Below are 23903 nucleotides of genomic sequence, written 5' to 3'. Positions count from 1 at the left end.
TGAAAATGTTTTTCAATTGACTGCCATAGCCCCAAATAAAAACGTACAACTTGGCTGTTGTACTTAAAAATATCATATGGGTGGAGCTGCAAGAAATTTCAGATATCAAAATGGGGTCATAGGCCTAAAAGGTTTAGGAACCCCTGGTGTAACCTCTGCTCCCTTCTCTCCCAGGTGTTGAAGGTGGCCATCCTGGCAGAAAAGTATGCAGTGGACTACTCATGGTATGTTGACACCATCCTTAACCTCATCCGCATTGCCGGGGACTACGTCAGTGAGGAGGTGTGGTACCGCGTCATCCAGATTGTCATCAACCGCGATGACGTGCAGGGCTATGCCGCCAAGACTGTCTTTGAGGTAGGGGTTCCCCAAGCCGGATACGTCTGGATCCAATGTGCTCTTTTTGTCTCAGCTTGGAAATTCCTCAATCATATTCCCTGGTTGAGTACATTACGGTGAAAACATTTTTAAAACTATTAAAATGTATTATAAAAAAAAATATATGTTTATTATTTCCTCCCCGTTTGAGTAATTTGTTTGTTTTATAAATTCTCCCACGACACCATTTTCATATCAGGCGACCCACAGTTTGGGAAACGCTGGGTTACACACTCTTTAACACAGACACAAACAGAGGCACTCACGAGGGGGAAAACATACAATACACACACACATACACACACAGACGCACAGTGCCTACTGAACACGGCTCTGAAGATCCATAGCATTTGGCTATCATAAAATCTGTTCAAATTACTTACATTTCTAACTGTCCCCCTCCTCCCCCTCCAGGCGCTGCAGGCCCCAGCCTGTCATGAGAACATGGTGAAGGTGGGGGGGTACATCCTGGGAGAGTTTGGAAACCTCATCGCCGGGGATCCCCGCTCTAGGTGAGTGGTGGCCTCTCCCACACCAGTGACATCATCAACCTGAGACGCACACAAATATGCGGGGTGTTCTTATTTTCTGATGTATTAATCAGGTTTTTCTTCCCCATCTTTCTCATTTCTTTTTATGGTTCTACCTTTTTGTCATCCTTCTCTCCCTCTTCTCCTCCATTCTCATCCTCTCTTCCCACGATCATTTGAACTCTTTTACTGCTCCCCTCTCTCTCTCTCTGTCTTCTCTCTCTTTCTCATCCCTCTCTCCAGCCCTCTGGTCCAGTTCAACCTGCTCCACTCAAAGTTCCACCTGTGTTCGGTGCCCACGCGCGCCCTGCTGCTCTCCGCCTACATCAAGTTCATCAACCTGTTCCCCGAGACCAAGGCCACGATCCAGGAGGTGCTTCGCTCCGACAGCCAGATCAGGAACTCAGACGTGGAGCTGCAGCAGAGGGCCGTGGAGTACCTCAAGCTCTCCTCCATCGCCAGCACCGACGTCCTGGTGAGCTTTTGGGGTTTTTGATCGGCAAAAAAAGAGGTCTATATATTTGTAGGCGTTCTGACACTCTGTGACAGGTTGGAAGGGTGGGTACAGGGATTGAACCCTGGTCTCCAGTGTGAGAGTCGAATATGTGACTGTGCCAGGGAGTGTTATCACTGCACACACAGCTCTTGCCTGGCTACCCATCCACATCGCTCTGACCAACTGACGTTTCTTTTCCACAATGAGTCTGGATTTGCCACTCTCCCCGACGGTTTCTAGAATGTGAACACATTCTTACCGTTCTGATTGGTCCCAGAAACTGATGGGTTGGGCCAGACTACAAGATGTCGTGATCAATTTTGATCCTCTGGTTAGATTTGATACACTATCCAATCACTGATTTAAATTGTTTTGTACCACACCCTTCATTTTAAAGTCATACAAACGACTTCTACGGTAGCAGTTTCAGACTCTCTGTAGCGAACAACAGAGCAGAGGAAGAATTTAGTGTGAGGTGTCAGGCTATCGCAGCTCTGCACGTGTTTCTTCATCTCTTTCACTTCTTTATTTTTTATTGTTTACTGTAAAATATGTTGCCATTTTATATGCACTTACAGTGCCTTTGGAAAGTATTCATACCCCTTCACTTATTTCGATAGATTTTCTCTCTTTACACACAATACCCCATAATGTCAATGTGAAAACATGTTTTTAGATATCTTTGCAAATGTATTGAAAATAATAAAATAAAATACAGAAAGATCAAATTTACATAAGTATTCACACCCCTGAGTCAGTACATTTTAGAATCACCTTTGGCAGCGATAACAGCTGTGAGCCTTTCTGGGTAGGTCTCTAAGATATTTGCAGTCCTGGATTGTACACTGTTTGCCTATTTTATTATTTTAAAAGTTCTTCAAGCTCTGTCAAATTGATTGTTTATCATTTCTAGACAGCCATTTTAAAGTCTTGTCCTAGATTTTCAAACAGATTTAAGTCAAAACTGTAACTAGGTCAGGAGCATTCACTGTCTTCTTGGTAAGCAACTCTTGAGTAGATTGTGTTTTAGTTTTGTTTTAGTCCTGTCTGGTGGAAAGCAGACAAACAGTTTTTCCTCTTGGATTTTGCCTGTGCTTAGCTCCATTTCGTTTCTGTTTTTTATCCTGAAAAGCTCTGCAGTTCTTAATGATTACAAGCATACCCATACAATTACACTTTCTATTCTGTATAAAAAGTTAATGGACTTGCCTAATTTTAGCAGTATTTTTAAGTGCCTTGTTGCAAACAATGCATTTATTTAATGTCTGCTTTTTAAAATGGTTACCATCTACCAATAGGTGCCATTGCGAGGGATTGGAAATCCTCCCTGGTCTTTGTGATGGAATCTGTTTTGAAATTCACTGCTCAACTGAGGGACCTTACAGATAATTGTGTGGGGTACAGAGATGAGGTAGTCATTCAAAAATCATGTTAAACACTATTACTGCACACAGAGTGGGTCCATGCAATTTATTATGACTTGTTAAGCACATTTTCACTCCTGAACTTTATTTAAGCTTGCCATAACAAAGGGTATGAATACTTATTGGCTTGAGACATTTCAGCTTTTCGTTATGAATTAATTTAGTAAAAATGTTCCTGTAACACAACAAAATGTGGAGAAAGTCAAGAGTTATGAGTACTTTCTGAAGCCACTGTAGAATACCTTTCGATTTGACTGCGGGCCAACAGAGCATCAACAACATAACCTTGCCGTGTTCAGATACGGTTCAGTGTTTCAAATGTAAACCTCAACCACGGTCATGGACATTGCTATACGGTCACAGGCCTGACCTCTGACTGGTTTAGTCACATTGTCATAACTGTAACCACATCCCTCCCTCCCCCCTCTTCAGGCCACTGTGCTGGAGGAGATGCCTCCCTTCCCAGAGAGGGAGTCATCCATCTTGGCCAAGCTGAAGAAGAAGAAGGGTCCGGGTGCCGTGTCGGTGGAGCTGGAGGACGGCAAGGAGAGAGGAGAGCTCAACGGTGGAGGGGACAGGGGGGGCGACGCTGCCATCGCAGCCTCTAACGCTGTGAGCATTCAATTCAATATACTTTCTCTGCACCCCAAATGGCACCTATTCTCTATACCCGTGGAAATCTAATTAGCATAATCAAAAAATCCTCAACAAAATCCGTTTTAAGTTTTTTGAATGCGCTGCATCTCAATCCACCGCATCCGCCAATGGTGGCCTTCTGCAGTGGAAGGTGGCCAAGCTACAGCTGTGTTTGTCAAACCATGAGACATCCCGAGAACTCCTGTAGCGTCCAAACCCCTCTACGAAAAGATGAAACTCAAGAACACGATGGTGTTTCTCCGTTTTGCTCCGAAGTCGCTATTGTCGATCTGCCAACCTCTTGTCTGTAGTTCCCGAGCAGTTTTGGGATTACACACCGAGACTCTCACGAACACGTACATGTTGGTTATTTGACTCGTCTCAAGGTAGCGGTACCAGTTTAAAAAATGAATGGAAGTAAATATGGAAAAAGAAATTGGTGAAATATGGGTCAAACTAAATAAAAAATAATTTCCTGATCTTTCTTATACACTATATAAACAAAGGTATGTGGACACCCCTTCAAATGAGTGGATTCAGCTATTTCAGCCACATGCAATCTCCATAGACAAACATTGGCATTAGAATGGCCTTACTGAAGAGCTCAGTGACTTTCAATGTGGCACCGGCATAGAATGCCATCTTTCCAACAAGTCAGTTCGTCACAAAAAATGTATTAAAAAATTGCCGGCCCTCCGTTGCAACACTCACTACCAAGTTCCAAATTGCCTCTGGATGCAACGTCCGCACAATAACTGTTCATCGGGAACTTCATGAAATGGGTTTCCATGGCCGAGCAGTCGCACACAAAAGATCACCACGTGCAGTGCCAAGTGTCGGCTGGAGTTGTGTAAAAATCTGCACCATTTGACACTGGAGCGGTGGAAGCACGTTCTCTGGAGTGATGAATCATGCGTCACCATCTGGCAGTCCCATGGACTAATATGGGTTTGGCGGATGCCAGGAGAACGCTACCTGCCGGACTGCATGGTGCCAACTGTAAAGTTTGGTGGAGGAGGAATAATGGTCTGGTGCTGTTTTTCATGGTTCAGGCTAGGCCCATTAGTTCCAGTGAAGGGAAATTGTAATGCTACATTATACATTGACATGCTAGATGATTCTGTGCTTCCAACTTTGGCAACAGTTTGGGGAAGGCTCTTTCCTGTTTCAGCATGACAATACCCCCGTGCACAAAGCGAGGTCCATACAGAAATGGTTTATCGAGATCGGTGTGGAAGGACTTGACTGGCCTGCACAGAGCCCTTGACCTCAACCCCATCGAATACCTTTGGGATGAATTGGATCGCCGACTGCGGGTCACGCCTAATCGCCCAATATCCGTGCCCAACCTCACTAATGCTCTTGTGGCTGAATGGAAGCAAGTCCTCGCAGCAATGTTCCAACATCTAGTGGAAAGCCTTCCCAGAGGAGTGGAGGGTGATATAGCAGCAACTCCATATTAATGCCCATGATTTTGGAATGAGATGTTTGACGAGCAGGTGTCCACCTATCTCTCAGAAGACGGACACTTTTAAACAAACATCCTTTTATTATTTATTTATTTGACTATCTGTTATTCAATGTGTTTCTATGGGCTAATGGCAGTAAGGCCAAATTCAATGTTTCATAACAATCTTTACAAATATTAATTATACCTAAATGGGTCCTTAAATTCAAAATCAAGTAGCTAAATGATACTTGGTATGACCATCTTAATGGATAGCTTAGTAGACCCCCTTGCCCTTATCATCGTTGTTTTTCTGTGAAGGGACAATTTGTTTTGTAGCAATTACAAGACACAGCACAATGACATAAATCACTTGTATTCAAAGACTGGCAGCAGTTGAAGAAAAGCAAAAGATGCATACAGTTTATATGATTCAAGGCTATATCTTCATAGAGAGTGAAAATCAAATATTTAATGCATAATGCAGTGCATGCAACAATGGAGTTTAATAAAATATGCATTAGTTATTAGTTATCTATCACACTCCAATGGATCAGCATGGTGGAAATAACTATTTCTAGAAACTAAAATTAGCATATCTTGTTGGACAAATCCAGGTAGTGACTCCTGGTTTAAGTAAAAATGTATTCCGTTGGTGCCTAATGAACATGACCCGAGACAAGCGTCATGATTCCACTATTTATAAGGCAACTCCTATAGTCTCTCTGCCATTAATAACACCATACCTGCTATAGTTCCTGACTATTATCACTATCATCAAAAACGTAATTTGGTAGTGGAACTAAGTCAAATAGATTAGGATCAGTTTCAATCTACCCATTCACCAATCAATCCGTCAGTTTTAAAAATCATTCAGTTTCCAAATCATAATCAAAACCCAATTAATTTTCCAACCAAATTGTAGAATGACATTGCTCAGTGATAGGACCAATCACTCAAAACCCTCAATTCAACACACATTGGCAGAATGTACATTTATATTAACATACTGCATAATTATCCAATCATTCTAGTATTAACTTTCTTATCATGATTATAATTACAGATCAGTATCCTAATGCATCATTCTTAATCTAAATTACTATTTCAGCACTGTGTAGACCTCTACAATCAATTTTGGGCACAGTTGTTGACCAATGCCTCCCCCCCAACGCTTCAGGCACTGATTCTGCTGCCGTCTTCGTCATTGTTTTCAGATAGCTTTACAGTTCAAAGTGGATGTCCATGATAATGTCCCAATTTCAATGTCTCACCTGAGCCACCACCACATTTACCACCCATTATGTCTAGTCCATTTGTCAACCAACAACATGAGAGAAGTTTGGAACAGATTTCTCCCCATGCTCACTCAATGTGGACTCCTGTCACACTCCTGAGAGAAAAGACATGCGAGTAAAAACAGCTTAGATTGGATGCTGTACATCGGTTGCTGGCTCGGACTCAGGTCTCTCTGTTGAAGTGGTGCAGACAGGGCCGTATTGAACGCCTTTGTCACTCTTCTTCAGCCAGCTTGGGGGGGTTTTGAGGTTCACACTTCTCGTGGGCAAATTATCCCTTTTATGCATTAAGCCACCGACTGTGACCTCGAGAGAGGAAAGATCAAAACAACAGTTTAGCTCAGTTCATTTTTGATTCAGGAAATCCAGACAAGCATTGGCTATATGATAAATTATTACGTTTACCAATTATTCTTAATACCAATGTCTAAATGTATGTCAAAGAGAATAACACATTATATTGAAACAACAATTTTTTCAAATTGGCTTATACTCCCCATCACACTGTCAACATCATCGCAGAGCCACAGGATCAGGAAGATAGACCACATCCCAACCATCCAGCAGACCTATTCTGGTGAGATTTGTATCAGAACAGAACAAACAACACAACAATACATTCCTTCACATGTCACTCAATACACTTCTATATATCACTAAAGGTGTGTAAACTTCAATCCAAAACCTCAGAGGACTGTTACCTCCTCCATTTTGATGCATGACTCCCAGTGTGAGTAATGTGTATTAAAAAAAACACTACTACTGGTTAAAAATAAAACAAAATAATTTCAAATAATTTAATTAGAATCACTATCCTTAACAACTCCATAAAGAAAAATAGTTGCACCTATACGGTCATAGTAAAATGGACTTAAGCCTAGCCTTAGTCAAAGGCAACACCCTCTCCTTCTTCACATTGGTCCAAATCACAAATATGGCTAAGAACTATAAACTTCATCATAATTATCAATATTACAAATTACCTTCAAATTAGTATTACAATTGACCTTAAATTCATTATCCAAATAGCTTTCCAATGAGGGTGATCAAACCACACTGGAAAGTCAGGACAGATGTCAGAGGTCATACAAACCCTTCAAAGAAGGGTTTCTTACTATATTAGACTAAATAATGAAAAACAGTCAATGTCATACTGGAAACGAAATGCAAGTTTCCAGTGTATCTTATCAAAATATTTAACTTGTGTTCAATTAAAACTCCAGAAAATTCTATTTGTGTGTGCGTGTCCCTTTAAGATACCTTGGCACAAAGACAAATGGAAAACTCACTAAACCCAAACTTTATTTTACCTTTATTTAACTAGGCAAGTCAGTTAATAACAAATTCCTATTTTCAATGACGGCCTAGGAACAGTGGGTTAACTGCCTGTTCAGGGGCAGAACAACAGATTTGTACATTGTCAGCTCGGGGATTTGAACTTGCAACCTTTCAGTTACTAGTCCAACACTCTAACCACTAGGCTACCCTGCCGGGATTTACGGTAACCACTAGGCTACCCTGTGGGATTTACTGTAACCACTAGGCTACGCTGAAATAGAACACTCACAATAAATCAGACATAGTATTTGAAAAACACCAACAAATAGTCATAACAAGTGTGTTGTGTGTGGGTATTTGCAAATCTTAAGGTAAAAACAAACAAAAATGGCCAGGCCTTAGTTAATTTGGTAGTTTCGGTCTCAGTCACACTCACTGCTCTCGCCAAGACCATAGCCCCGGGGAAACATTTCAAAGAGAGGAAAATGACCACCCCCATTCTCATCCTAGAGAAAGTGTACATTTCATCAATATCCACTATACTACATCTTAATCAGCAACCCAAAGTTATAACTACAAACATAACATAATAAGTCCACTGTACTCCCTCAAATCATTTTTGTTTTAATGTACCCCAACGTTTGTGTGCTTAATTTAGCATGTGCTACCCTTAGACACAGCAAAATCTGTCTCGCCACTAACGATTCCCTCCCATATCATATGATATGACTGGTCTCTCTTTTCCATAACCATATAACGTTATCCTGGTATCGTTACTAAATGTAATACTTTTTTTTCCGGGTCACAAATGTAGTCAATTTCTCAGCCTAAGGAATCAGTGATATTTGATCTCAGGCATCTATGAAACAGTTGTTTGAGACGTACGTCTCCCTTAACATACATACTGCTTGACTAGTTGGGCCCAAGCTTGCTGTACAACATTAAAACCCATTCAGTCTGTCTACAAACAGGCTCTCAAAGTGCTTGATAGGAAGCCCAATTGTCATCATCACTGTTACATCCTCAGAAAGCATGAGCTCCTCAGTTGGAAAAATCTTATGCAATACACTGACGTATGTCTTGTATTCAAGATCCTAAATGGCCTGGCTCCCCATCCACTCAGTACTTTTGTTAAATGAAAACTCAAACCTATGGCAGCAGAGCCACAAGGTCTGCCATGAGAGGTGACTATAGTTCCCTTAAGGAAAAGCACCTTTAGTCGATCTGCTTTCTCTGTGAGAGCTTCCCATGTCTGGAATACACTGCCATCAGAGAGACACAACTGTACCACCTTTCACACCTTCACAAAAAACATGAAGACATGGCTAAAGGCCAATCAGACTAGTGAATATTATCCCTAGCTGTGTATTGCTGCTTTCCATGTTGTCTGTAGCTTGTGAGTTGTGGAAACACTTTGTTGCTTTTATGTGTTTGTTGCTTTTTGTGCTATTGCTCTGTCTGCGTGCTACGTGTTGCTTGTTCTATGTTGCTCTGCATGTGCTCACTGCTCATTGATTGTCTGTACTGTAATTGTTCTTAATAACCTGCCCAGGGACTGTGGTTGAAAATTAGCCGGCTGGCTAAAACCGGCACTTTTATTGAAACATTGATTAATGTGCACTGTCCCTGTAAAAATAATCTCGAACTGCAATCCACTTTAATGACCGGACACTGTTCCACATAATGGAAACATATTATAATGTTAGAATACATTAACTACCTGCTCAAATTCACTGGTGTTACATAAACTATAAAACTCGGCAACAGTAATCAGAAATGATTGAAGAAAGTTTCCGATTCAACTATTCAGACCTCTACTGCATCCCTTACGGCCCGATATAGCCCAACGAGCACGACTCGCTTTCACCAGTGGACTAAAACATGGAAACTCTTACCAAAAAAAAATATATATACACACACACCGTGGGGAGAACAAGTATTTGATACACTGCCGATTTTGCGGGTTTTCCTACTTACAAAGCATGTAGAGGTCTGTAATTTTTATCATAGGTACACTTCAACTGTGAGCGACGGAATCTAAAACAAAAATCCAGAAAATCACATTGTATGATTTTTAAGTAATTAATTTGCATTTTATTGCATGACATAAGTATTTGATACATCAGAAAAGCAGAACTTTATATTTGGTACAGAAACCTTTGTTTGCAATTACAGAGATCATACATTTCCTGTAGTTCTTGACCAGGTTTCCACACACTGCAGCAGGGATTTTGGCCCACTCCTCCATACACTTCTCCAGATCCTTCAGGTTTCGGGGCTGTCGCTGGGCAATACGGACTTTCAGCTCCCTCCAAAGATTTTCTATTGGGTTCAGGTCTGGAGACTGGCTAGGCCACTCCAGGACCTTGAGATGCTTCTTACGGAGCCACTCCTTAGTTGCCCTGGCTGTGTGTTTCGGGTCGTTGTCATGCTGGAAGACCCAGCCACGACCCATCTTCAATGCTCTTACTGAGGGAAGGAGGTTGTTGGCCAAGATCTCGCGATACATGGCCCCATCCATCCTCCCCTCAATACGGTGCAGTCGTCCTGTCCCCTTTGCAGAAAAGCATCCCCAAAGCATGATGTTTCCACCTCCATGCTTCATGGTTGGGATGGTGTTCTTTGGATGCAAACACGACGAGTTGAGTTTTTACCAAAAAGTTATATTTGGGTTTCATCTGACCATATGACATTCTCCCAATCTTCTTCTGGATCATCCAAATGCTCTCTAGCAAACTTCAGACGGGCCTGGACATGTACTGGTTTAAGCAGGGGGACACGTCTGGCACTGCAGGATTTGAGTCCCTGGCGGCGTAATGTGTTACTGATGGTAGGCTTTGTTATTTTGGTTCCAGCTCTCTGCAGGTCATTCACAAGGTCCCCCCGTGTGGTTCTGGGATTTTTGCTCACCGTTCTTGTGATCATTTTGACCCCACGGTATTACCTCGAATAAAGCATATTACCTTGAATAAATTGACCTTTTAATTCGAACTAAGCAAGCTGCTAAAACGTTCAGTTTGTATCTTAAACAAACACTGCCGGCAGTTTCTGTCTAGGCAAAACATACCAATACTTGATTTACAATCAGAAACCCATATTTTGGTCAATATTATAGACCCAATGCTATTGAAATGACGAAGAAATCCCACAAATAACCCAATTACAATGGTTTGTAGTCTTAACATCTGGCACATAGTAACGACACAATTCCCAGGAAATAGCCCTACAGGTCCACACGTGTCTCCGCAGAGATTCTCACATGCACAAAAGGAATAGATTAGCAGTCAACGAGTTAAATCGACATTCATTGATTAGGAAACGGATTTTTCGCTTTTTAATAGAAGCAGATTGTTCTCTCATGCAATATATTTTATTTACTGAACTACATCACATTAATCCAGCAATGATCGTTTGATGGATACCCTAGGCTTTGTACGACGTTATAAGTTACGTCGAGATTCAATCTTAATTCGCTCGAACTTTATGGAAAAAGGTTTATTCAATAAATATAGCAACTCCTCTCATACTGGGAAGAAGAAGAAAAAAAAATTGCCTTAAAGGGCAGTTTTATTTCAAATGTAGTACCCGGACGGAGAAAATCCAATAAGCGTTTTATAGTGACATCGTTAGGGTAAGTTAACCAAAAGTGGAAACACTCAAATCATTTTCTGAGACAATTGCCCAGACTTTGTAGACAGTTTTAATAATGTTAAACCTCATCTTTATCAAATGATCCATTAAAGGGACCAACTCAAAACCTACGTACGTCTACGTATGGGTTGTTTAAGTTGCATCTCATTATTTTCCCAGAATTACTTTATAAAATCTCTAGTAATTGATTATACACACATACAATTCATCATATTTTCATATCTTCACAGAATCCATGTAGAACGTTGAATTCTTAGGTACTCACATCAACCAAATCCATTGGTTCAGCAATCTCCCAGCGGAAAAAACCTGAAGTTTCCTGGACACTGCCCAGCGGGTCGTTGGAATAATGCTCTTCAGGTATAAAATAACATCCCGCTCTCAATACCACCCGGTGATATTCTATGATGGGAAGTAATGGACGGAACCCCAAAATAACATTATCAACATTTATTAACCAAATTTCAATCTTCTTATATACATTTCTACATCTTATTTCCACACTCACAGAACTTTCATATCACATTCACACAGCCCTGTTCCCAAACACACTTAATATTTATCGCCTGACGGAATATTTTCTTACTTCTATAGGTACATTTGGTTTACAGCTTTCACATATGTACCTAACTATTTTAAACCATTGCATATCATTAACTTATCTCCTAATTATTATTTATCTCAGGCTTACACAGAACCTTAATGATCATCCACACAGGAGTGATCAAATGCTCACACAGAACATGACTAAATAACCATCCACAGAGGAATGGTCAGACCACTCACACAGACTTGGTCAGACTTGGTCAGAACGCTTCTACAAAGATTACCCACACCTGATTTCAAACCCTGTCTATATGAACAGGAAAACACATAACATTATCAAATGATTACCTAATTAGTGGTCCCAACAACAAATACTCACAATAACCTCTCAACAATTGTAACCCAGGTCATACCTGTTTAACTAATTTATCAAAACATTTCATGTTATAATTTTAACTTCAGTAAGCCAAATGCCCTCGCAAGGCGTCACCCGCACTCTGGTTCCTCGATCAATACATTAACCTCACCAGTCCTACTGTGATCAACCAGTACCACGGATCTGGACTTTTGGAAGTCCGCAACTGATACCTCACTTAAGAACACTCTTATCAACTCAACTCAGTCCTGCTAGTTACCCCAGTTGTGGCCATCTTAAGGAAGACCTCGCTCTGAGAGTACCCTCAACAGGGGCTTTTATGTTTTGTTTTGTTATTTCAAAAATTTGTTAGCCTATCACTTATTGATTGTCCACTCCGACGTCAACGTTCAATGTAATGTCTAACTAGTACTATCAATTGTGCACTTTCAAATTCAATTGAAGAAGAAAAAAGTCTCCTCCCTAATCCAATTCGTGTCAAAATGATGTATCCATTCAGCTGACGCTCCCAGCCATGTGGGGATCCGATCTGCTCCAAATAGGGGAGAGTGTCTTTCCCCAGCTGCATCTAATGCACACGGTTAACCTGAATTTCACTGGGAACAATCAGAGAAATGAAGTTCATCATCCCATCCTCGTCACCAAAATTGTCGTGGAATTATTGTAATCAAAAGGAGAGACTTTTAAATTTCTTCAAAGCAAGTTAGCGTTATTATTTAATTACTGCAGTAATGGAGCTTGTCAATGAGGTCACCCGTAGGTGATTCGTTGAGACCCCAGCCAGCAGGACTAAGCCACAGCATTTTATAACAAAGTCCATCCTCCTGGATTTTCATGACAAATCACATATGAGATCATTTATACAAAGGCACATTTTGCTCTCATGCAACAGACATCAAGATTTACATGGCACCAAATATCTGTCTCTAGTTAATTTACTGCTTTCTGGTACAAAAATTCTAATGCAACCTAGAATACTACATTTTTTCTTTAAAGAAACTGGAGATTGGTTCTCCCTGGTACTGACTGACAGACACTAATCATGGAATGGGATGTTGTTTCTCACCAATCTGTCGTAAATCCACAGTCAGGGTTAATCTCTGAGACCCACTTTCAGTCCACACACACAAATGAGTGTTAAAAAAAACATGATGTTATAATACTGTTATTGCAATCTTGTAATTTCTGTTCTGACAATTCAAAGACTGGCAGCAGTTGAAAGAGATGGTGATTGCTTTGGAAAAAACACAATCACGGTCTGTGTAATGGATTTACTTAATATTGAGCAATATATTCTCAAAGCACTGCTATTATACAAATGATGTCTCTCTCTGTTCACTCTCTCTCTCGCTTTCTCTCTTGCTCGCTGTTCTCCCCTCTCTCTCTGTTCTCGCTCTCGTGCTCGCTCGCTCGTTCTCATTCTCTCTCTGTTCTCGCTCTCTCTGTTCTCGCTCGCTCTCTCTCTCTGTTCTCCTCTCTCTTTCTCTCTCTCTCTCTCTCTCTGTTCTCCTCTCTCTCTCTCTCTCTCTCTCTCTCTCTGTTCTCCTCTCTCTCTCTCTCTCTGTTCTCCTCTCTCTCTCTCTCTCTCTCTGTTCTCCTCTCGCTCTCTCTCTCTCTCTGTTCTCCTCTCTCTCTCTCTGTTCTCCTCTCTCTCTGTTCTCGCTCTCTCTGTTCTCGCTCTCTCTCTCTGTTCTCCTCTCTCTCTCTCTCTCTCTCTCTCTCTGTTCTCCTCTCTCTCTCTCTCTGTTCTCGCTCTCTCTCTCTTGTGCTCGCTCGCTCGTTCTCGTTCTCTGTTCTCTCTCTCTCTGTTTTCGCTCTCTCTTTCCCTCTATCCTTTCTCTCTCTGTTCCCTGTCCATCTTTCTTTGTCTTCCAGTCCACCCCCTCCCCTTCAGCAGATCTGCTTGGCCTTCGTTCGACCGCTCCTGCTAGTGGGGCCACTCCCAGTGCAGGCAGCCTATTGGTTGATGTGTTTTCAGAGGCGGGGCCTTCTGCCACTTCTGCTGGCGTGAACGACGACGGCTTCCTGAGGTGAATGTTCACCCTGTGACTAGAAGACTCCCATAGACACAGATCTGGAATCAGCCTAGATTACCCCCACTCCAAGCCTACCCTTGGGGATAAATTCAAAACTGACCTAAGATCAGTGTCTAGTGGATACTTGATGTTTGTGGTGTGGCTGTTATGTGTTTTAGTTGTCCAGATGCACTGTGGTAGAATATGAAGCTTGCTCTTGAAAATGAGCGTTGTTTTATTCTTGTGGTGCTTGCTGTCTGTGATATGTGCTGGTCCTCTGTCTCTGTCTTTATCAGTCATTCTATCAGTCACTCTGCGTCTTCTATGTGTAATCTTGTCTGTTCTCTTTTTATCTTGCTGTGTATGTGACTGTCTTTCTATTTTCTTACTTTCTCTCCTTCCCCTTTTCTATTTCTCCTTCTCTGTGTTTTTGTGTGTGTGTGTGTGCGTGCGTGCTTGGTCCGGCAACGTGCGTGCTTGTGTGTCTCTTGTCCTCGATTGTGATTGGACATTGGCAGCGCTCTTCACGCTCCCGAGGCCTCTGACTCCCCATTGGTGGAGGGTCCTGGTGACTCGGAGTAAGGGGCCAGCAATAAGATGGCTGACTGTCATGTTGCACCCAAACACACATATGAACACTGTTGTTCTAATCTAAAGCTATTTAGGGAGGCTGCATGGGCACCTCAACCTTAAACTAGTCACATGGACACACATACCCTCTATTGCATGTGGGTTGTTGGATTATGTTATTGTAGTCTACCTATGCTGTTTATTCATACATGCATGTACCACACACAAATGTTTACAAGCAAAATACTTTTCATTGTTTTTGTTAATACTGTCAGTTTTGATGAATTGGATCTAAGTGCTCATACTAACCCACCTCTGCTTTTTCTCTTCTCCTTCTCTTCTCCTGTTTGTCATGCCTCACTGCTTTGGGTCTCGCTTGACACACTCTTTTCCTCCTCCTCTCTCTATCCCTTTTTCTATCTGTAATTCATTTTATCCCCTTCAAACACATTTTACATTCTCTCACACCCCCTGCCATTTTCTGTGGGTGCTGTCATCCACCTCTCCTCATCCATCCTTTCTCCATCCCTCCTTCCTCCTCTCAGCTCTGCTCCCCCTACTGTGGCCTCTGAGGATCCTGCCCCTCCTCTGCCCGAGTCAGATGAGCTTCTCAACAAGTAAGAGCTTTCTCTCGCTCCTCCTATCTCTCTCTTTCCGGCGGGGCTGGCTTGTTTTTGGGTTCTGTCACTCTTGAGCAAAGGTATCTAACAACCTACTGGATTGAAACAAAACCAACTTGTGTAGATGTCACTGACGTCTGTTATGTTAAGTCATTCACGTATGGTAAGATACGTATGTTTGTCTGCAAAGTGAATTGATATTGCGATATGATGGCATGACTGCAGAGTTCCAATGACTTATAGGTAGTGTATGTGCCACTTGATTGACATGTTATAAGCAGCAAATGCTACATGATGATAAATCCTAACACGTTCATTCTCACTCACTTTCTCCCTCTCTCTCTCCTGTCAGATTTGTGTGTAAGAACAACGGTGTGTTGTTTGAGAACCAGCTGCTTCAGATCGGCATCAAGTCTGAGTACCGCCAGAACCTGGGTGAGTTTGGGCTACTAGACAATGCGGGGAGATGCTTGAATCCTATAAGTCACATTTGTCACATTGATGTGAGTTCTGGGAGATTGCGTTATGTGTGGGTTTCAAGTTAGGATTCTTCCCTTGAAGTATTAACCCTTTTCATGCAGATCAGTCCCGTGTGAAATACATTAACCTATATGCTTAAACCTATTTGAATTGATGTCTGTGCTATTCTATAGCATTGGTAAGTACCTCTGAGCGTGCACAGAATGTAATAGATGACGTCATTTAGTATTTGTGTTCACATCCTAGCTTTGTCATGTCCATTTTAGTATACAGAATGTTTATTCAGTGGTAAGGTACGCTTCAGTTTCTATAATGCATTAGATGCTGGGTGAGTGAGCATAATGCATATCTTGGCTACGGCATGGGTGTATTTGCACGTGTGTATGTACAGTTGAAGTCGGAAGTTTACATACACTTAGGTTGGAGTCATTCAATCTCGTTTTTCATCAACTCCACAAATTTCTTGTAAGTCCGTTAGGACATCTACTTTGTGCATGACAAGTCATTTTTCCAACAATTGTTTACAGATAGATTATTTCATTTATAATTCACTGTATCACAATTCCAGTGGGTCAGAAGTTTACATACACTAAGTTGACTGTGCCTTTAAACTGTTTGGAAAATTCCAGAAAATGATGGCTTTAGAAGCTTTTGGTAGGCTAATTGACATCCTTTGAGTCAATTGGAGGTGGACCTCTGGAGGTATTTCAAGGCCGACCTTCAACCTCAGTGCCTCTTTGCTCGACATAATGGGAAAATCAAAAGAAATCTGCCAAGACCCCAGAAAATAAATTGCAGACCTCCACAAGTCTAGTTCATCCTTGGGAGCAAATTCCAAACACCTGAAGGTACCACGTTTATCTTTACAAACAATAGTACGCAAGTATAAACACCATGGGACCACGCAGCCTACATACCGCTCAGGAAGGAGACGTGTTCTGTCTCCTAGAAATGAACGTACTTTGGTGTGAAAAGTGCAAATCAATCCCAGAACAACAGCAAAGGACCTTGTGAAGATGCTGGAGGAAACAGGTACAAAAGTATCTATATCCACAGTAAAACGAGTCCTATATCGACATAACTTTAAGGGCCGCTCAGCAAGGAAGAAGCCACTGCTCCAAAACCGTCATAAAAAAGCCAGACTATGGTTTGCCATGTTTTGCCACTGCACATGGTACAAGATGGTACATTTTGGAGAAATGTCCTCTGGTCTGATGAAACAAAAATAGAACTGTTTGGCCATGAAGACCATCGTTATGTTTGGAGGAAAACGGGAGGCTTGGTAAGCCGAAGAACACCGTCCCAACCGTGAAGCACGGGGGTGGCAACAGGGGTGATGGTTGGATTTGCGTTTATTGTTGAAGAAATGAGCGTTACACCAAGGCCTGCAATCTGGAGCAGGATCGAGGTGGAGGGTCCATCATGGTCTGGGGCGGTGTGTCACAGCATCATTGGACTGAGCTTGTTGTCATTGCAGGCAATCTCAACGCTGTGCTTTACAGGGAAGACATCCTCCTCCCTCATGTGGTACCCTTCCTGCAGGCTCATCCTGACATGACCCTCCAGTATGACAATGCCACCAGCCATAGTGCTCGTTCTGTGTGTGATTTCCAGCGAAGAGCCCGGATCTCAGTCCCATTCAGCACGTCTGGGACCTGTTGGATCGGAGGGTGGGGGCTAGGGCCATTCCCCCCCAGAAATGTCCGGGAACTTACAGGTGCCTTGGTGGAGGAGTGGGGAACATCTCACAGCAAGAACTGGCAAATCTGGTGCAGTCCATGATGAGGAGATGCACTGCAGTACTTAATGCAGCTGGTGGCCGCACCAGATACTGCCTGTTACTTTTGATTTTGACCCCCCCTTTGTTCAGGGACACCATTCCATTTCTGCTAGTCACATGTCTGTGAAACTTGTTCAGTTTTTGTCTGTTGTTGAATCTTGGTATTTTTATACAAATATTTACACATGCTAAGTTTGCTGAAAATAAACGCAGTTGACAGTGAGAGGACGTTTCTTTTTTTGCTGAGTTTATGTATGTATGTGCTTTTACTATTGAGATGGGTGAGTTACCGACTGTGTCCATATGTTGTTGTACTGTAGTTATTATGAATTATAATGCATTATAAACGGGAATGAGTTGGTGTGTAAATGCTGCACTATAGCCTTAATATGGGAGCGTACATAATGCATTATAACCTGTATGTTTTATTTTGGAAATGTCACCTAAATGTGTCCATTTGACATATCTTCTAACATGTTTTTTTATATATTTTTTAGGGAGGATGTATCTGTTCTATGGCAATAAAACCTCGGTGCAGTTTGTCAGCTTTAACACCACAGTCAGCTGTCCAGGGGAGCTGCAGTCTCATATCCTTCAATGCATTTGCACACACACACACACTGGCACACCCTTATCTTGCACACTATAGCAATAGCAGAATTTTGACTTCGATACTGATACCAGGTTTAGTATCAAAATACGCGATACCATCACGATACTCGATACCAAAATGATCCTGCTGCAAAAAAAGAAGGTATATTAGCCAAAGTCACAAAATGACAGATGATCCAGACAAATGCTGCTGCTGCTCTGTTCAGTATATGGGCATCTTTTAAGTTCAATATCATTACATTTCTTTTTTTTTTACGTCAACATTTTTTGGAGACAGACATGTATGTATTAAAGGGGAATGGAAACAATAGGCTTTAGAACACCAGCTAACTGTAAATCGCCATGTTGGCATTTTGTTGCATCATGTACTGGCCAGCAACACGAGGTATTCACCTGGAAAGCATTTCTGTTAACAGGTGTGCCTTGTTAAGTTAATTTGTGGCATTTCTTTCCTTAATGCGTTTGAGCCAATCAGTTGTGTTGTGACAAGTAAGGAGTGGTATACAGAAGATAACCCTATTTGGTAAAAGACCCAAGTCCATATTATGTATAGAGCAGCTTAAATAAGCAAAGACATTTGAAGAACTTTGAAAGTTTCTTCAAGTGCAGTCGCAAAAACCATCAAGCGCTATGAGGAAACTCTCATGAGGCCTGCCACAGGAAAGGAAGACCCAGAGTTAACTCTGCTGCGGAGGATGAGTTCATTAGAGTTAACTGCACCTCAGACATCTCAGCCCAAATAAATGCTTCAGAGTTCAAGTAACCGACACATCTCAACATCAACTGTTCAGAGGAGACTGTGTTGATCAGGCTTTAATGGTCGAATTACTGCGAAGAAACCACTACTAAAGGACACCAATAAGAAAAAGAGACTTCCTTGGGCCAAGAAACACGAGCAAAGGACATTAGACCGGTGGAAATCTGTCCTTTGTTCTGATGAATCCAAATTAGATTTTTGTTCCAACATCTGTGTCTTTGTGAGATGCAGAGTAGGTGAACAGAAGATCTCTGCATGTATGATTCCCACCGTGAAGCATGGAGGAGGTGTGTTGGTGCTTTGCTGGTGACACTGTCAGTGATTTATTAAAGGTATAGTTGAAGTCGGAAGTTTACATACACCTTAGCCAAATACATTTAAACTCTCGTTTTCAGAGTAAATATTCACCACTTTATTTTAAGAATGTGAAATGTTAGAATAATAGTAGAGCGATTTTATTTCAGCTTTTATTTCTTTCATCACATTCCCAGTGGGTCAGAAGTTTACACACACTCAATTAGTATTTGGTAGCATTGCCTTTAAATTGTTTAACTTGGGTCAAACGTTTCGGGTAGCCTTCCACAAGCTTCCCACAATAAGTTGGGTGAATTTTGGCCCATTTCTCCTGACAGAGCTGGTGTAACTGAGTCAGGTTTGTAGGCCTCCTTGCTCGCACACCCTTTTTCAGTTCTGCCCACAAATGTTCTATAGTATGCTTGGGGTCATTGTCCATTTGGAAGACCCATTTGTGACCAAGCTTTAACTTCCTGACTGATGTCTTGAGATGTTGCTTCAATATATCCACATAATTTTCCTTCCTCGTGATGCCATCTATTTTGTGAAGTGCACCAGTCCCTCCTGCAGCAAAGCACCCCAACAACATGATGCTGCCACCCCCGTTCTTCACGGTTAGGATGGTGTTCTTTTTTTCTTCCCTTTTTCCGCCAAACATAACAATGGTCCTTATGGCCAAACAGTTCTATTTTTGTTTCATCAGACCAGAGGACATTTCTCCAGAAAGTACCATCTTTTTCGCATGTGCAGTTGCAAACCGTAGTCTGGCTTTTTTATGGTGGTTTTGAAGCAATGGCTTCCTTGCTGAGCGGCCTTTCAGGTTATGTTGATATAGGACTCGTTTTACTGCGGATATAAGACATTTGTGGAGTGTTTGAAAAACGAGTTTAATGACTCCAACGTAGATGTATGTAAACTTCCGACTTCAACTGTACACATAACCAGCATGGCTATCACAGCATTCTGAAGCGATACGCCATCCCATCTGGTTTGCACTTAGTCCCACTATCATTTGTTTTTCAACATGACATTGACCCAACACACCTCTAGGCTTTGTAAGGGTTATTTTACCAAGAAGGAGAGGGATGGAGTGCTGCATCAGATGACCTGGCCTCCACAATCACCTGACCTCAACCCAATTGAGATGGTTTGGGATGAGTTGGACCACAGATTGAAGGAAAAGCACCTGACAAGTGCTCAGCATATGGGGGAGGAGTGTGCAAAGCTGTCATCAAGGCAAAGGGTGGCTACTTTGAATAATATAAAATATAGTTTGATTTGTTTAACACTTTTTTTGGTGACTATATGATTCCATATGTGTTATTTCATAGTTTTGATGTCTTCACTATTATTCTACAATGTAGAAAATATTCAAAATAAAGAAAAACCCTTGAGTGAGTAGGTGTCCAAACTTTTGACTGGTACTGTATATGATTTAGTATATGTAAAGACAAGATTATATCAAGAATAGTGTGATGGGTGACAATATTAGCTGCTCACTTGTGAATGATGCCCTGCTGTTTCACATGCTTTTGTCCACCTTCTTTTTCCAAACCATAGTCGTGTAACAGTTTTTTGCTTCCGTCCCTCTCCTTGCCCCTACCTGGGCTCGAACCAGGGACCCTCTGCACACATCAACAACAGATACCCACGAAGCACCGTTACCCATCGCTCCACTAAAGCTGAGGCCCTTGCAGAGCAAGGGGAACAACTGCTTCAAGGTCTCGGAGCGAGCGACGTCACCGATTTGAAACGCTATTAGCGCGCACCCCCTCTAACTAGCTAGCCATTTCACACCGGTTGCACTCACCCCCCTTTTGACGACCTCCTTTTCCGCAGCAACCAGTGATCTGGGTAAACAGCATCAATGTAACAGTATAGCTACCCTCCCTCTCCTCGTCCCTACCTGGGCTCGAACCAGAGACCCTCTGCACATATCGACCACAGCCACCCTCGAAGCATCGTTACTCATCACTCCACACAAAAGCCACGACCCTTGCAGAGCAAGGGGAACAACTACTTCAAGGTCTCCGAGTGAGTGACGTCACCGATTTTGAAACACTATTAGCGCGCACCCCGCTAACTAGCTAGCCATTTCACACCGGTTACAGTCGCACACCTCATGTAGCCTTGCCCATAGGCCTATATGTTTTGATGAGGTTTGCATCATAACTGATGTTGCCAAATAGCTTCTTAAAATTTAAACACATTATTCTGCATTACAACGGGTGTAGAGCCTAACTGGCATACATAACGCTGATCATTTTCACCATTAAAATTCACCTTTTTATAATAAAAGCATTACACTCATCGCATTTGTGGTCACTTTTGAGAATGCTGTTAAAGCTTTCGGTCTGTTATTCGAACTCAATCAGCATGGCAGAGTGATCTCCAGCCTTGTCCTCGTCAACACTCACACCTGTGTTAAACAAGAGAATCACTGACATGATGTCAGCTGGTCCTTTTGTGGCAGTGCTGAAATGCAGTGGAAATGTTTTGGGGGGATTCAGTTCATTTGCATGGCGAAGAGGGACTTTGCAATTAATTTAAATTCATCTGATCACTCTTCATAACATTCTGGAGTATATGCAAATTTCCATCATACAAACTGAGGCAGCAGACTTTGAAATGTAATATTTGTCATTCTCAAAACTTTGGGCCACAACTGTACTGTGCAACACTACTATGTGTGTCCATTGGGTTGTAGTCTATACTTTTTAACACACATAGATAGCTATATTCAATATTAAAGTCCCCCCAGTATAGTCTCTAGTCCCGGCTCTGTTCCTCTCCTTGACTGGCTTTCCCACAGCTCAACGTGCAGACCAAAACAGTGGAACCCCTAGTGGAGGGAGGAGCACAGGTGCAGCAAGTCATCAATATCGAGTGTCTGACCGACTTCATTGATGCTCCGCTGCTCAACATCAAGTTCAGGTGCACACGCGCACAGAATATTACACAGAACATATGATACAAACACCTCGCAATGACGCACGGAAGATCAGTAGTAACTCAAACATACACGCAAACATTTTTTGTTGTTATCTTCAGTTTATTAAGTAGCGTGTGTGTGTTCCTCTCAGGTATGGGGGAGCCCTGCAGAATATCTCTCTCAAGCTGCCTGTCACCATCAACAAGTTCTTCCAACCCACAGAGATGGCCGCCGCAGACTTCTTCCAGCGCTGGAAACAACTCAGCCAGTGAGCGAGAGTGTGTGTAGGGTGCGAGCATGTAAGGGGGTGCGTGTGTGTGTATTTATGACTTCTTCTCTTTTCAGGCCCCAGCAAGAAGCACAAAAGATCTTCAAGGCCAGTCATGGCATGGACACAGAAGTGCTCAAGGCCAAGGTAGACACACACACACACACACACACTTTAGGCATATTCATTTAATTCCTTTGCCTGCTGAATGTCTACCACATTCTACCCCCTCCCATTTTCTCTCTCCCCCCCACCCTCCCACTCTTGTCTCTAGTTGCTGGGCCTTGGGACAGCCCTGTTGGAGAATGTGGATCCTAACCCAGAGAACTATGTGTGTGCTGGAGTCATCCAGACCAAGGCCCAACAGGTTGGCTGTCTGCTGAGACTGGAACCCAATGCGCAGGCCCAGGTACACACACAAATGTATATGCACATATACACACACACACAAATGTACATTTATATATATATACATACACACACACACACACATATATATACACACACACACACAGAGTCCGTCTGTGCTGCTCTCATTGCATCACTCACTGCTGTCTGTGTCTTTCTGTGTGCTGCTGCAAATCAAGCCTGGCGAGCAGGTAACACACAACTGTCCCTGTTCTCTCTCACTCTCGTTCTTTCTTTCTCATCCCCCTATTCTCTCTTTCGCACCCTTTTTTCACGTTCTCATTCACTTTTCCCTCCACATTGATTCTTCCACACTTTCTCACTGACACCCCAAAATTGAACACTTGAATCTCCACATTCTCTGTCTCTCTCTCTCTCTGTCTCTCTCGGTCTCTGTGCAGTGTTAGACTCGAGGTTGATAATGTGTCATCAGTGTAAATCCATTCTAAACACGTGGTAACATTTTTGATGATCCAATATATACAATGCCTTAAAGTTTTCATACCCCTTGACTTATTCTACATTTTATTGTTAAGCCTGAATTCAAAATTGATTAAATGTATATTTCTCACCCATCTACACACAATACCTCATAATGACAAAGTAATTTTTATTTATTTTTTAATTACAGAAATATCTAATTTACGTAAGTATTCACACCCCTGAGTTTATACGTTATGGATTCACTTTTGGCGACGATTACCTCTTTGAGTCGTCTTGGAGAATGTGTCATTGTCTGTATCAGCTTTGTACATCAGAATTTGGGGATTTTCTCCCATTCTTCCTTGCAGATTTTCTCAAGCGCTTAAATTAGATGGGAGCGGCGGTAAACAGCAATCTTCAAGTCTTTACACAAATGTTCAATGTGATTCAAGTCTGGGCTTTTGCTGGGCCACTCAATGACTTTCACATTCTTGTCCTGAAGCCATTCCAGCATTGCTTTCTCTGTATGCTTGTGGTCATTATTGTCCTGTTGGAACATAAATCTTCGCCCCAATCTAAGATTTTTCACTCTTGAAGCAGGTTCTCATCAAGGATTTGCCTGTATTTGGCTAAATTCATTGAAATGCATAGCATAGGGATGGTGTTGACAGGCAAGGACCTGTG

At 42.1% G+C, this 23903-nt stretch overlaps 1 protein-coding gene across 11 annotated transcripts in view; it reads left to right on the top strand.

Annotated features, from left to right (window-relative positions):
* Positions 1-23903, top strand: part of LOC110521915 (AP-2 complex subunit alpha-1) — a 60301-nt gene that overhangs the window by 33361 nt on the left and 3037 nt on the right. For 4 of the 11 annotated variants that reach the window (XM_090232186.1, XM_090232187.1, XM_090232193.1 and 1 more), the window contains 13 exons: positions 175-357; positions 793-890; positions 1152-1383; positions 3261-3440; positions 13936-14090; positions 14594-14653; positions 15191-15262; positions 15618-15700; positions 18023-18113; positions 22000-22122; positions 22272-22388; positions 22466-22535; positions 22663-22797. In XM_090232186.1, coding sequence (XP_090088312.1) covers positions 175-357; positions 793-890; positions 1152-1383; positions 3261-3440; positions 13936-14090; positions 14594-14653; positions 15191-15262; positions 15618-15700; positions 18023-18113; positions 22000-22122; positions 22272-22388; positions 22466-22535; positions 22663-22797 — 1599 coding nt within the window. Of the gene's footprint in view, positions 1-174; positions 358-792; positions 891-1151; positions 1384-3260; positions 3441-11368; positions 12405-13935; positions 14091-14593; positions 14654-15190; positions 15263-15617; positions 15701-18022; positions 18114-21999; positions 22123-22271; positions 22389-22465; positions 22536-22662; positions 22798-23903 lie in introns of those variants that run through there. The other 7 variants (XM_090232188.1, XM_090232189.1, XM_090232195.1 and 4 more) reach the window with 3 other exon arrangements.

This window comes from Oncorhynchus mykiss, chromosome 4, assembly GCF_057628025.1.
Source record: "Oncorhynchus mykiss isolate SJ-2025 chromosome 4, ASM5762802v1, whole genome shotgun sequence".
NCBI lineage: Eukaryota > Metazoa > Chordata > Actinopteri > Salmoniformes > Salmonidae > Oncorhynchus > Oncorhynchus mykiss.
This window is presented reverse-complemented; position numbering and strand designations above follow the sequence as displayed.